Genomic DNA, 14,923 nt, shown 5'->3' with positions numbered 1-14,923 from the left:
TTTATTTTTACACTGTTAAAATGGAGGTAAAAGGGGAACCTCTGGCCATATATGGAAGCAACTTTAATTTCAAGAACAATGTCCAGTACTACTCCAATAGGTAATTTGTATATGTGATCCTCATGTGTGGAGGAGATACTTTTTACCCCTCCGCCTCCGGTAAAATGCAAGCATCTATTTAAAATAGACTTGGGCACCGTATTCCTCAGGTGCCATGGACTTTAGCTGCAAGAACTGTGCTTCAAGGCCTGATTCTACCAATCCTCAATTTGCAAGTACAAGCATAAAAGAAAAAGTAGATTGAAAACTTTCCAGAAGTCCCCTGCCTCAAGCAGAGAGAGCACCCTATGCACCGTATTTAAAATTCTTCCTTGTATAAAAAACTAATGAAATAATAGTGGGTTGCACATTTGTGAAAGGATTAGCAGAACCTCTTTGTTTTGGTCTTCTACTTTACTTGCCTCCTCACTGAGGTCAATTTCTCTTGTCTGCTTTGTTTTGTTTACTAATTACGTCAAGTACCTTTTTAATAATGAAGTGGAGCATGCAGAGTTGGATTTACCTGGGCTTTATTATGCTACCATATACAATATTGAACTTTGATTGGTAACATGATGCAGCTCTTTGCAGAGATAATATGCTCTACTACTTCAACGAGCAGTGGTCTTTATCCGCACGGTGTTTGTAAAGCTGTTTCAGATATGTCTAGATTATGGTATGGCTGCATAAATTATTTTTAAACCCACATAAAACTTAGAGAAAAAGTACCTTAATCATGGGTGTAATTATAGTACCGAGGACAATGGGGACCCAGCCTCCTTCAGGAAAGTAGGCCTTAATGGAGGAGTACTACTACTAATCGAATGAAGAACTGAGGGAGAGTCAACATGGCTTTTGTAAAGAGAAATCCTGCCTCACCAATCTATTAGAATTCTGTGAAAAGGGCCAACAATTATGTGGTCTAAGTGATCCAGTGGGTACTTGAACTTTCAGAAAGTCTTTGACAAGGTCCCTCACTGACTCTTAAGCAAAGTAGGCAGTCATAGGATAAGAGGGAAGGTCCTCTCATGGATCAATAACCAGTTAAATAAGAAAGGGTAGGAATAAATGGTCTGTTTTCACAGTGGAGAGAGGTAAATAGCAGGATCCCCCAGGGACCTGTACTGGGACCAGTGCTATTTGACATATTCATAAATGATCTGGAAAAAGAGGTAAAGGGTAAAATGGCAAAGTTTGCAGATGATTTAAAAAAAAATCATTCAGATCCAAAGCTGACTGCAAAAAGTTACAAAGGGCTCTCACAAAACCGGATGACTGGGCAACAAATTGGCAGATGAAATTAGATGTTAATAAATGCAAAGTAATGCACATTGGAAAGTATCCCAATTATACAAAACAGTGGTGGCTAAATTAGCTGTTACCACTCAAGAAACAGTGGATAGTTCTCTGAAAACATCTGATCAATGTTCAGCAGCAGCAGTCAAAAAAGCTAACAATATTAGTAACCATTAGGAAGGGAATAGATAAGACAGAAAATGTCATAATGTCACTATATAAATCCATGGTATGCCCACACCTTGAATACTGCATGTAGTTTTGGTCATCCCATCTCAAAAAAGATACATTAAAATTGGAAAAGGTACAGAGAAGGGCAACAAAAATGATTAAGGCTATGGAATAGCTTCCATATGAGGAGAGATTAAAAAGACTGGGACTGTTCAGCTTGGAAAAGAGATGACTGAAGGGAGATATGATAGAGATCTTTAAAATCATGAATGGTATAGGGAAGAGTTATTTACCCCTTCACATAACACAAGAACCAGGGGTCACCCAATAAAATTAATAGGCAGCAGGTTTAAAACAAACATAAAGAAGTATTTCTTCACACAATTCAGAGTCAACCTGTGGAACTAGTTGACGGGATGTTGTGAAGGTCAAAAGTATAACTGGGTTCAAAAAATAACTAGGTGAGTTCATTGAGGATAGGTCCACCAACGGCTGTTAGCCAAGATGATCAGGGACGCAACCCCATGCTGTCCTTAAGACTCTGACTGCCCGAAGCTGCGTCCAGAGGACAGGGGATGGATCACTCAACAATTGCCTTGCTCTGTTTGTTCTCTCTAAATCATCTGACACCTGCCACTGTCAGAAAACAGGATACTGGTCTAGATAGACCTTTGTTTCTGACACTATGGCCATTCTTATGTTCTTAAGAAAATCACCAGGTAAGGCAACATTAACATCCAGGCCACCCTGATACATGCACTTTGCCGCACAATGCTCACACTATCCAAACAAGCTCCGACTCTGCCTCCACAGCTAACTCCATTTCATTTCCACCATACAGCCACGCACATCTGATTCCTCTCAATCTCACTTAATAAGCACCATAGCCTTAACTCTGCCATCAGATTAATTTAGGTAATAATGCATTATCGGCTTTTGAAATAAACTTGTGTCCAGTAGAACATCTTAATTTTGCTGAGTTCAGAACTAAGCTGTGCATCTGAGTATGATTCAGAGGAATTGGATGTGTGGATTGTATGTGATTTGTAGGGACTTTGGGGCCTGGGCAGAGTGGGGCTGTGATGCAGGGGCTTGAGGGGCAGTAAGGAGCAGAGCAGGTAGTTGAGAGGGTGAGGAATACCTCCTCTGCCTTATGCACCACTGAGCAGCAAAGCTGAGGTTGGGGTGAGGATAGGGTGAGGTAAGGAGCATGCTTGCGCCCTTTTTATTCTGCAGCCTCCCCTACTAGAGTCCAGCTTGTTCTGTTAGGAAGCCCATGGCAAAGACACTTTGTCTCTTGGTTTCCTTGATGACAACAGCTAAGAAAAATATAATAACATTTAGCCATCATATACTTCTTTCAAAAAAAACTTTGATGGTGTTTGATTCAGAATTAACTAAAATTACAAGTGGAAAATTACAAGTCTCAGAGCATTAAAATAAAGTTATAGTGAATCCAATAAAATCTTACATTTGTATGTAAAATATCCAGTAAGAAGGATTTCAAGTTGCTTAGACTTCTCAATCTGCAGCTGATTGTAATATGAAAATTTGCAAGAGAATTCAAGTTTGTTTTTATTGAAAGTAGTAGTACACGTTTGGGAAGCTCAGTGTTAATTTAGGGGATTTAAACCTTGCTTTAAGTGGAAAAGCTCAGTGCAGCCTTGGAGTTGTTGGGGCACCTCTATAATATCCTCTCTTATGGGAGATGGAGAATTTCTCCTTTTCAGTTTAAGAAACAGCCCTACTGTCATAGTCAGTAATTGCATGTTTCTGAAGCAAAGACATAATTGAAAATTGGTGTTTCACATTACTCAGGGACACTAGTATCTTGCAAAGTCTGTGGTTTGAATTAAATATTACTGAACTGTATTTGACTTTGGAGATCAGTCATGTATTGTTGCTATTTTCATGTTGAAAAATACATGACCATGAACACTGCCAAAATAAAATCATAAACTTGTTATTAGGAAAATATAGTACATTGCATGAGATATATGTATTCAGATAACACATTAGTCTGTGTGGATATGCAAAGCTGCCAGTTGAAGTAAGGCTATTTAGTAGTCTAGAAGATACACACAATAAACAAACAGGCATGCATGCAAGCTCTGAAGTGCATGCACATCTTACTCCTGGGGAAATTCTGCACCAAAAATAAAAAATTATGCATACAATATTTTAAAATTCTGCATATTTTGTTTATCAAAATAACACAATATAATCACGCTGGTTTCAATTACAGTATTTTGGTAACTTATTTAAACTACAATGCAATGGATGGAGAATGGGAGTGGGGAGTATTGAAGAAAATCCCCAAACCCCCTTGCCTAATATAATGTAGCTTGGTTTGACCCTTTATTTCTAGTTATTAGTCAACAAATATATGCAGCCATATGCTCAGTGTTACGTCATAGGCAACTGAAGAGCAAGTGATGGCTGGGGAATCAAACTCACAATTTATATTGGCTACTGAGCATCTGCAGAAAGGTCAGTAACAAACAGTTGATGGAGCACATTTTGATAGGAAATTTTTTCAGTCCAAAAATTTAGTTCAGTTCTAATCACTAAAGCACCGTAAACATTTATAAGGCTGTACTGTCCTTTACACCACTCTGGCAATGTAAAAGAGCCTTAAAACGTTTACACCTGTTTTATACTACTGGGGGAATTCACAAAGACAATGGGAACAATTCACTAAGCAGGCAGGCTGCTACATTTGCTCTGCCTGAGGAGGCAGAGCCTGCCCCATGCCGGCCTACCTCAGAAACACCCTGATACCCTGCCCCTCCATGCTGAGCGTGCTGCAATAGCAAGCAAGAGGGACAGTGTCTCTCACACACACGACTGCCCAGTCCCCCGTCCTCCCCCCACAGCAGTGATTTTCGTCTCCACCGGGTGCTCCAGTTGTCCAAACCGACCTGCCTGCACTGCCAGGGTGGGGGTGTGTGACCACTCTTTTGGCTTCCCTTTGTTTCCCCATCAGAATTCATTTTTCTGTAGGGAAACAAAGAAATCTGTGGGGGACATGCATTCTGCGCACATACAGTGACGCAGAGTTCCCTCAGGCGTAGCATCTGAACATACTGATGAATCTCACGCCCCCCACATACACTTTTCAAGCTATTAGCTGGTAACAGTTTAAATATTTGACACACTAAAATGGGAAGAAAACAAAAATCTGTATCAGAACACAAGGAAGTATTTGAAAGTTTTAAAAAAACAAAAACAGGAGGAAAGGATGAAGTTGAGTGTATGCGCTGCAAATGGTGTGGCCCAGTTATTAAATGTAAATATTTATAGGCTAATGGTTCTAAGTCTACAATAGTAAACTGTTTATTCAAATGAAAAGTTTCATTTGGAGATTAGAGACACATTGTTTTCTTAAACCCAGAGGAGGCATTATGTTTTGAGTTCTGTTTTAGTTCTTCAACAACCACACTGAATTCCACTCATCAAAGCATTAATCTACTGAATACTTTTTCCCCTGTCCTTCCATCCACTAAAATAAACCCCTATGTTTACCCAGAAAAATTAATAGTTTTTTGCACTGATTTTCACCTGTTTTTGTTGTTGTAGTAATAAACACAGATAAATTCCCAGGGAAAAAAATAAATAAAATAAAACCTGAAAACTAAGGGCCCTAAGGATGAGGCAGTCCAAGTGTACATGGAAATGAAAAGAATTGAAATATATGATCAGTTCTTCCTGCACATTTTTGTTGTAATGTTAGCTTTCCCTTTTAGCTTCAGTATGATTCACTGGATAAATATGCAGCTTCAAATTATGGCCTTATTTAAACTAAACAGCTACCCTGTGCTGGTTGAGGCACTGTCCTGTTTTCCAGTAGCTTACCAGATCGTAAAATAGTGTGTTCTTATGTACTTTACAAAACATAATTGATATTATTGAGGCTCAAGAACAGTTTGAAACTATCTACAGAATTACTCATTGAAATTTGCTTGTTATCCTACTTTCCCAACTCCAATGTCTTCCTCTTCACATTGTCTGTCTGTGCAAGAAGAGAATATTAAAAAGTTCATGCTAATTACTTGGTAAAATTAAAGCATGTTGCTTCCCCTCGCTTCCACCCAGAGAGAATGATTGGTGTTCTGGGACGTTGCTCTTCTCCAGTGATGTAAATGACAGCTACTCCCTTCTTCTGTGATGGAGTGAATGAGACACTCTCATGTTGAATAGGTTATTGTTTGAGAAATCTTTAGTATACTCAGTGCTGAGCAATTTGCATGTACTTAGCATAAAAATGAATATTGGGTTAAGCGGTGCTCCTTAACAAACTGATTATATTCGTGCTACTTGTAAGTATTCTGTTAATATTCTGTATATCATATCGGCAGAGGGGAAGGGTAATGAAAACTGAAACAGAAAAAAGAATAGATTTCTTGCACTCCCTGTCTGTCTGTATCCATCCGTTATCTCTTGTCATATACTTAGATTTTAAGCTCTTTGGGACAAGGAGTTTTTGTTCTGTTTGTACAGCACCTAGTACAATGCGGTCCTGGTTCATGACTAGGGCTCCTTGGATACTACTGTAATACAAATAATAAAAAATAACATTGCTTGGGTCATATGGTAAATGTCCTACTTTAAATCAATGAGGCAATCAAGAGAGGCGGAAGAAGATAAAATTATCTGAAAGTCTGGTTTGGTTTCTATTGTACCAGCCTAGAGATCTAGTAGTTCTCCAGTAGTACATCATGAATTCACTTCTGTAATGTACTCTACTAGCTCTAGCAGACTGCTTAGGCATACTATTTCCATCTGAAATTCCAGTAATAGCCTGTGGCAACAGACATTCATCTTAAGAGTCTAATTTTCTTCTGTGTCCAATGTCTCTGCTACAGCTGACCTCAGGTTTATGTAGCATTTAGAGCCCTGTTTACACTGAAGCGATAAAGGTTCTGAACCAGCTTATAAAACTATTATAAGCAAATTCAGCACAATTTTTAAATATGGTTTACCTGACCAGTGTTGGCTAGTTTCTACCTAGTCTAGAACGTGTTCCAAAAGGTTATTTCCTCAGCCACACTGCTCAGGCCAGTATTTTAAAACCTCAGATAGGCCTTTTCTGCACAGTGGTGGGAGGAGACTATCTGCTTGGGCACTCCTTGGAGCTGTCATTGAGCAAAATATGAAAAAAAGCCCACCAAACCCCTTGCTGGGTCCAACAGGGCTGTAGGGTATATATCATCTTGGCTTCAGGCCTAGTTTTATTGAAATGTTTGATTTCTCCTGTTCAAGTGATTTTAAATGTTTATCCCAAGAGAAATGTATTTCAGCCTCGAGGTTATGATTTAGTATAGTTTTTGAACTTGTAGGCAGAGAAGTCCTCAGCTCATTAACCTGCCAAATCGTGGCCTTGAGCTGTTGGGGTGAATAGTGGAGGCATCTTCTGCTGGGATCTGTAAGCAGATTGATGGGTAGACCAGAAGATATTTACATCTTGTTTTGTTTAATGCCTATTGCTTCACAGAACATCCATGTTCATTTCTGCTTTGCTTTTGAAGATTTCGTGAGACTACTTTAGCTCTTTTTAAAGGGATACTGTCAAGGTAATTAGACCTAACAATTGATGTGCTTTAAAGTTTCTAATTTTATGACACTGCACTGAGGTTCTCCTCCTGTTTGTATCTGAAGTGGATTATTGCAACGTTGCATTTCAGACTACTCCGAAGTGAACTTTAACAATTAAGTTTTAATGGTTTTGGTCACCTTCACACAAATTATTGAATACTTTCATCTGGATTTTTCAAAGGCAAATCAATTCAAAAAGAATTCATTGAAAGCTGGGTATCCAATTTCCTTAGAGTCCTTTGAAAATCCCAGCCTTTAATATTAAAATAACCTTTAACATCAATATTAAATAACTCTCTAAATGTTTTACGTGAGGCAGCTGATCCACAAGGAGGAAGAGGGCCTCTGAAAATTCAGCAGTGTTAAAATAAAGCAAACCGCATCTGGATTTCGTATTTGGTTGAAGTGAAGCAACCATTATGGTGACTCTTCCTATTTTCTCCTTCAGTGAATGTATGTAGTAATCATGTTACAGCAAGTTCTTTTCACTGAAGGCTCTGTGCCCTAGACTATCCCAGTGAGGAAACAAAACTGCGTTGTCTGTTTGATGTCCCCTAAAGCAGATGCCTGTGATGACTGTATGTACTGCAAATCTGTGTCTAGCATAAATACTCTCAGGTTGATGTCTACCATCTGCATGTTGCTTTGTCGGTGATCAGCCTTCCCCAGGATGGGAAATATTTCTTTCCTGTTTCTCAGTCTTGGAAATCTCCTGAGCTCAGACCACCAGCTGTCCCCTAAACAAGCAGTATATTATGTTATAATGGGCCTCTGTCTTCCATGAACAGAGCTGAGACTACTAGTGTTCCATTTCCCCCAGCAGATATCCAAGACTTTAGTTTTGGAAAATGTGATGGATGAGTGAAAAATGTATCAGACAGCCTTTATATGAGCTAGTAGATGAGGTTGGGTAGGCTTTATCAACAAGGTCAATGCCTAGGTAAGAAAAGCAGCCTCCAGCCACCTTCAGCAACTGGGAAGTAGAAGGCTGCTGAGGTTTCTGTGGGAATGCTGCCTCTGGACTCTGCTTGGGTCCATCTTTCATACCAGTCTCTGGCTAGTAAGTGTCTGAAACTTCTCGCTGCTGGAAGAGAGCAGAAATTCTGTGATTGGGGAGGGTCTAAGCTACTCTACTTTTTTCCCAGAACTGCCTGGCTGAGGAGATAAGATGAAGTGGTCTTTGTCACTCTTTGTCGTCTGTAGCTTTAGTGGTTTTTTGAATCCTCTTTTCCATGAATAAGTCCAGGGTCCCTTCTGCTTTTAGCTTTCCCAAGCAGCAGTAAGGTGAAATTCTGTTTCTTGATAGTGTCACTGCTGACTGGGGTTCTGAGTAGCGGTGGTGAAAGTAGCAGAGTCTTGTAAATTTTACTTTGCTGTTGCCTGACAAAGCTTCTCCCGCTGACATAGCTACTGCCTCAGGGAGGGTGGATTAACTACACTGACAGGAGAGCTCTCTCCCGTTAGTTTAGAGCATCTTCATTAAAGTGCTACAGTGGCACAGCTGCACCAGTACAGCTGCACCAATGAAACATTTTAAGTGTAGACTTGCTCTTATGTAACCCCTTTAACCTTTAAAGAAAGAAAAGGAGTACTAGTGGCATCTTAGAGACTAACCAATTTATTTGAGCATAAACTTTCATGAGCTACAGCTCACTTCATTGGATGCATTCAGCTGTAGCTCACGAAAACTTATGTTCAAATAGATTCGTTAGTCTCTAAGGTGCCACTAGCACTCCTTTTCTTTTTGCGAATACAGACTAACATGGCTGCTACTCTGAAACCTTTAACCTTTGTGGTTGAGTATCTGCCATGAGTCAAAAATCAGTGATAATTATAGATTTAAGAAATGGATGGGACTTCCTGAGTCGTCCGATCCAACCGCCTGTGTGAGTGTTACAACGAGCCTCTTAGAAGTGATAGACTTAATTTTTATGTAGAATAAGGAACCATTCTGCAGGGGATCATATGGATTAACCAGAGAAGTGCCATTATTTGTCCCACTGTTTGTGGTTCATTCTGCCTCCCGTTTGATAAGGATGAACTGAAAATAATCTAAAAAACTTGCGTAACAGAAAATGTTTCAGAAACTCCTGCTTCTACACAGAATTGCTTAGAAATGAAGTTCTCCATTCTTAGACTATGTTCAGGAGTGGCAGAACTGTCGTGTGCATCTCGGGAGTAATTCATTGACCGCCTGTGGTGGAAATGCCAACAAAATAATGTTTCCAACTCACTGTAGATCTTATTTGTGGAACCCTTTGGCCTAAAATTGTCTGCCATTGAAAATGACTGCATGTTAATTTATAACTTGAATTGACTTTCTCATATTGTACTATGTTTTGATTTAACTTGTGACTTGTATTTGGGTCACTTGTTCAAGTATTCTGTACTTTCCACAGTATGCATCCGATGAAGTGAGCTGTAGCTCACGAAAGCTTATGCTCAGATAAATTGGTTAGTCTCTAAGGTGCCACAAGTACTCCTTTTCTTTTTGCGAATACAGACTAACACGGCTGTTACTCTGAAACTTGTTCAAGTAGCATCCTCTGCGTATACTGTTATAGAGCACCTTAAATTGAAGAGAGCAAAGATAGAGCTTTATTGTCCATCTGCCTAAACGGCAAGATTTCCCTTAGGAAACTGCTCTCCACTTAGAAGTTAATAATAGAGGTCACTGAACTCAGTGTACCACAGTCATAATGGTTTGGACTTGTTGTGTGACTACCCATAGAACATAACTAGGTGGAGGTTGAATGCCTGATGAAGCACCACACTGAACGAAGGACAGTGATTCAGAGTGGATTGCAAATCAGAGGAATACAGACCAGCATCTTTTAACTTGGCCACAAAAAGGTGTTGGTTGACTTCCATAAGATCTGCTCTCTCTACTCCCATGAAACTGAAGCTCAATTGCAGGGGTCCAGTAGGGATTGAGGAGGGGAAATCAAGGTAGTGGGAATCAATGACAGTACAGGAGCTTCATGTATGAGGAACTTGAATGCAAATGGGAGGAGAGAGATGAAGCAATAGTTAGAAAGACAAAGGTAAAGGAATGAATAGGGGGTTCTTTAGGTGTGGAATGAGAGTTGTGAATCCCAGATGAGCTAGTTACAAAATTTATCGCTGAAATGTGCTACAATTTAGACTAATTTTAGTTGATCACTTCCTGAAATAGGAGGCGAAAAGCAAAAATACACTTTGGAGCATTAAGGGTGTGGTTGTTGGTTGATTGATAGTAATGAAATTAACTCTAAATTGTGTTTCTTTTCAATAATTGTTGTGAATTTTATGAAAGAAATAGCCACTGTGCTTAAGTGAGGAGAGAACTATCTCAGGCTGGAAGGAACAGCTTGTGAAATCTAGATGCTCAAACTCTTTCCACCCCAACCTCTGCCATCTGAGTCTCACTCATAAAGAAAATCTTTCCATTGCGAGATCCTAAGTAAAAATGGGCAGTTTGTTTGAAATAACATCACTGATGTTCAGGAAAACACCTTACTTTCCATAAATTTGCCTGTGTAATAACTTCATCTTATATTTCAGATAACTTTTTATTTTTTGGTTCAGTTGCTTTTGTATTTCAGGGAAACCGGTTGAACAGGATACCTTTAAACATCTGACTCTCTTCACTCTCCTTTTGCAGATAATGGGCACTGAGCAACAAGCTGGGGCGGTATGCTGAAGTCAGGTTGGGGGCAGAATGAGTTTAAAAGATGCTGGAAGTGCAGTTTGCCAGGAGAAGGCGGCCTATAATCTTCATATTTACCCCCAGCTCTCGACAGAAAGCACCACCTGCTGCAGTGTGACTGCAACTAAGGACAGCACCACTTCAGATGTAATCAAGGATGTGATACATATTTTGAACTTGGATGTTTCAAAGCATTATGTGCTTGTGGAGGTGAAAGAATCGGGAGGTGAAGAATGGGTACTTGATTTGAATGACTCTCCTGTTCATAGGGTTTTGCTTTGGCCCCGCCGTGCTCAGGATGAGCATCCACAAAACGATGGGTACTACTTTCTTTTGCAAGAGAGGGACACTGATGGGACCATCAAATATGTCCATATGCAATTGGTGTCCAAGGAGAAGGATGCTCGACGATTGGTTGAAAGGGGTTTTCTTCCATGGCATCAGGAAGACTTTGATGACTTATGCAATCTCTCCAATTTAACAGAAACGACACTCCTAGAGAATCTCAAACGCCGCTTTCTAAAACACAAGATTTATACGTATGCAGGAAGCATTCTGATTGCCATCAACCCCTTCAAATTCTTGCCCATTTATAACCCCAAATATGTCAAGATGTACGAGAATCACCAACTTGGGAAGTTGGAGCCCCATATTTTTGCCATAGCTGATGTGGCTTATCATACAATGCTTAAAAAACACGTTAACCAGTGCATAGTCATTTCAGGTGAAAGTGGATCTGGAAAAACTCAAAGTACAAACTTTTTAATTCATTGTCTCACCGCACTGAGTCAGAAGGGGTACGCAAGTGGTGTGGAGAGAACTATTTTGGGAGCTGGACCAGTACTGGAGGTAAACTTAGGCTGAAATGTTTCTTTGCACAAATAACTTTTTAAAAACTTTCTGAATAATTGCTGGTATGTGTCATTTTTAGGGAGGATTTTGAAGGCCTTTCTCCTGCGGAGGCATTGAAAATCCAAGTCTGTGTTGATCTGCTACTTTGAAGACAGATTTTTAAATTATTTCTGTTTTTAATCTCTAATCTTTCTTTGCAACTAACTTTCTGCATAGATGAAATAGACCATTTAGTCCTCTTTTGAAATAGGCTATTTCTCTATGTTTCCTTTGCAAGTTATATTCTCGTCTTCAGAGATGTCAATTTTGATCAGTTATATTTTCACGGCCAGAGCTCAATGTGCTGGGGTGAAGGATTCATTGGGTGTCTCTCATTAGGACACTGTCAGTATTTGAGTCTAGGGTCAAATACAACCAGTCACTTGGTTCCACTGAATAAGGAATACAGTGAATGTTTTCATAAGTAAATAGCTCTCCATTGAAATAGTTACTGCTCTGAGTCTATTGGTGCTTTTTTGCATGGTGAGGATGTCTTTAGCCTTTCCATTGTGAACTCCCTTTCGCGGGGATTTACTTCTCTGGTGTAAATGTTTGCTTCAGGCAGAAGCATGTTCTCAGCTGGGGAGAAATTTTGATTAACCCGTAAGAGTTCTGAGCAAATTCTGTCTTAATTACTACATCATTTCCAGCAGAAGGAAAGACAACAACCACCAGTCTTATACAGGGGTGTTAGTGGATTACAGATTGTTGTAATAAGCATTAAATCCAGTGTCCTTATTAGGGTGGCCTCTCATATATACCTGGAATACTGGAGATTCTGGTATTTCTGGGAATGATGTGGGAGTGATCCCATCCCTGTCAGTGTGATGTGCATGTAGGGTCACGCCACATGGGGGCGCCATTTGGAAGATTGTGTCATCTTGCCCCCACTGGTGTGACCATGCGCATGGTGTGTACAAGGTCATGCTGGTGGTGGTGGAGTGGGGCACTCTCCATTATGGCATCCCTCATCAGATACTGCATAAAACCATATCTGGTTTTGTCTCAGTGCTGGATAGGGAACAAACATTACAAAAGCAGAACAATTCGTTTAAAAACCAGATGAGGGGCCTGCCTGGTCCTTATTGAGTTTATGATTTTTAGTTTCTAGAAAAGTTATGAATTTAAGCTCCCACACTCATCTTTTGAAGGTGTTGTGCAGGTTTCCTTTGAGGATGAAGGCTGAGAGGTCCGATATGGAGTGATCACTTTGTGAAAAGTGTTCAATCACCAGTGATAAGGGTTTTTTGCCATATCATTTTTCAATGTGAGTCACTTAGGTGCTTTTGAAAATTTTACCCATGATGCTTTACAGAACAGGGAGCACATGCAAGCATTTTGCCTTGCTTTCTGCTACTTGAAAGCAGAAGTAGAATTTGAGGTTTGCTAGTTGCTGGAGCTCAAGTTTGCAGTTTAGAATAGAAAACAGGAAGGGGTCACTGTGGAAAGCACTATTCAATCAGCTGATCTTGCTGTGTCTGATACCATTAACTCTTTTGGACTCTAATTTGCAAGATGTGATACAGCATAATCAAATCAGATAGAGGGGCTTGAAATCACATGTTATATTTTGCCAACTGAATGAGAAATGCAAATACTCCAAACTTCACCAGCTAGATTTGTAATTATCTGTTATGCAATAGAAAATGAATGCTGTTTTATTCAAGCATTCTTAGGGCATGACTACACTTGCAGATGTAGAGCGCTTTGAGTTAAACCAGCCTTCGGAGAGCGCAGTAGGGAAAGCGCTGCAATCTGTCCACACTGACCGCTTCAAGCGCACTGGCGTGGCCACATTTGCGGCACTTGCAGCGGCATTGGGAGCGGTGCATTATGGGCAACTATCCCAGCATGCAAGTGGCTGCAACGTGCTTTTCAAATGGGGGGATGGAGTGTGTTGTGTGTATCTGAGGGGAGAGAGAGTGGGGTTTTTGGGGGGCTGAGAGCATGTCAGCATTCTGTCTTGTAAGTTCAGACAGCCGCAGACCCCCCTCGCCTCCCTGACCCCCCCTCACAGCATTCCACATTAATGGTTGCTTTGTCTCGGAGCATATAAGCAGCGGGCTGTCAGAAACAGAGCTTTCAAAGGGCATTTCCGCATTCCTACAGCCAATTCCAAACAATGACAAGAGTGGCCACTTGACTTAAGGGGATTATGGGATGTTTCCGGAGGCTGATCAGAGCGCAGGAAAGCAACACTTCGTTCACACTGGCGCTGCGGCGCTCCAGAGAGGGCACAGCAAACGTTATTCCACTCGCCAAGGTGGAGTACCAGCAACGCTGTAGCCATGGAGTCAGAGCGCTCTACATGCCTTGCCAGTGTGGATGGGTAGCGAGCTAGTGGGCCCGGGGATCCTTTATTGCGCTGTAACTCGCAAGTGTAGCCAAGCCCTTAGAAATTGATACACCTAACATGGAAGTCTGAATCATAAAGAACCACTCCTAGCTAAAAATATGAGTAAAGATTGAAACCTAAACTTGGGAATTTTCTAAATAAACCTTCACATAAAGAAGACATTTCAACATATACCATCTAAAATTTAGGATTTGATAGTTTCTTTTTATGAGTATTTCAGTCAAGAACTTTTCTCATGCTTTAAGGGTCTTTGTCCATCACACATTAATTCAACCTAAACTCCTATCTGGGGCTGTACTTTCGAAAATCCCTTTGTTTGCTTCTTAATAAAAGTAACAAAATGCAGTACAGCTGTATCCCAAAATGTCTTGCGGAGCTGAGCACAAGTTTGTATGAAGGGCGCTACTTATCAGCTTGAAACTAAAAAGGAGGAAATAAAGCATTCATAGATGCATGAAAGTTAATAAGGCAGTACAATCCTGCATGTAGAGAAGTTATGGAGGCACCTGTGACTCTAACCAAGAAATATGAGTAGGGTTATGTCTGCATATGGGTTAGGACCTATAATTCTCCAAGAGTTCAGCTTGAGTATCAGTGGGAGCAGTGAAGGTTTGAAGTATAGACAACTCACATTTTTACAGTAGGGTTAGATAACACGGTAATAACTGTTCAACTCATGTCTGCGCTACTGCCTCCATTATTATCACAGCTGGAGCTGATGAAGTGGAGAATTATGGGTCCCAGTTTTCTTAGGGTAGATGTCCTCTTAGTGGAAATTCCGATTCTGTTAAGTGATGATGAATACTTAAGTCAGTTGTGAGTTTAATAGGAGAATGCAATGAAAACTTTGTAGCAAACGTTCTGTCTTACAGAAACTGAATTGTTCA

The 14,923-nt window shown here is 40.3% G+C and overlaps 1 protein-coding gene across 10 annotated transcripts in view; it reads left to right on the top strand.

Moving 5' to 3' along the window:
- The window catches only part of MYO9B (myosin IXB), a 77,248-nt gene that overhangs the window by 3,889 nt on the left and 58,436 nt on the right, over positions 1 to 14,923 (top strand). For all 10 annotated transcript variants that reach the window (XM_073324212.1, XM_073324215.1, XM_073324207.1 and 7 more), the window contains one exon: positions 10,745 to 11,638. In XM_073324212.1, coding sequence (XP_073180313.1) covers positions 10,802 to 11,638 — 837 coding nt within the window. In that variant the 5' untranslated portion in view covers positions 10,745 to 10,801. The remainder of the gene's footprint in view (positions 1 to 10,744; positions 11,639 to 14,923) is intronic.

Source organism: Lepidochelys kempii, chromosome 25 (genome assembly GCF_965140265.1).
Source record: "Lepidochelys kempii isolate rLepKem1 chromosome 25, rLepKem1.hap2, whole genome shotgun sequence".
NCBI lineage: Eukaryota > Metazoa > Chordata > Testudines > Cheloniidae > Lepidochelys > Lepidochelys kempii.
This window is presented reverse-complemented; position numbering and strand designations above follow the sequence as displayed.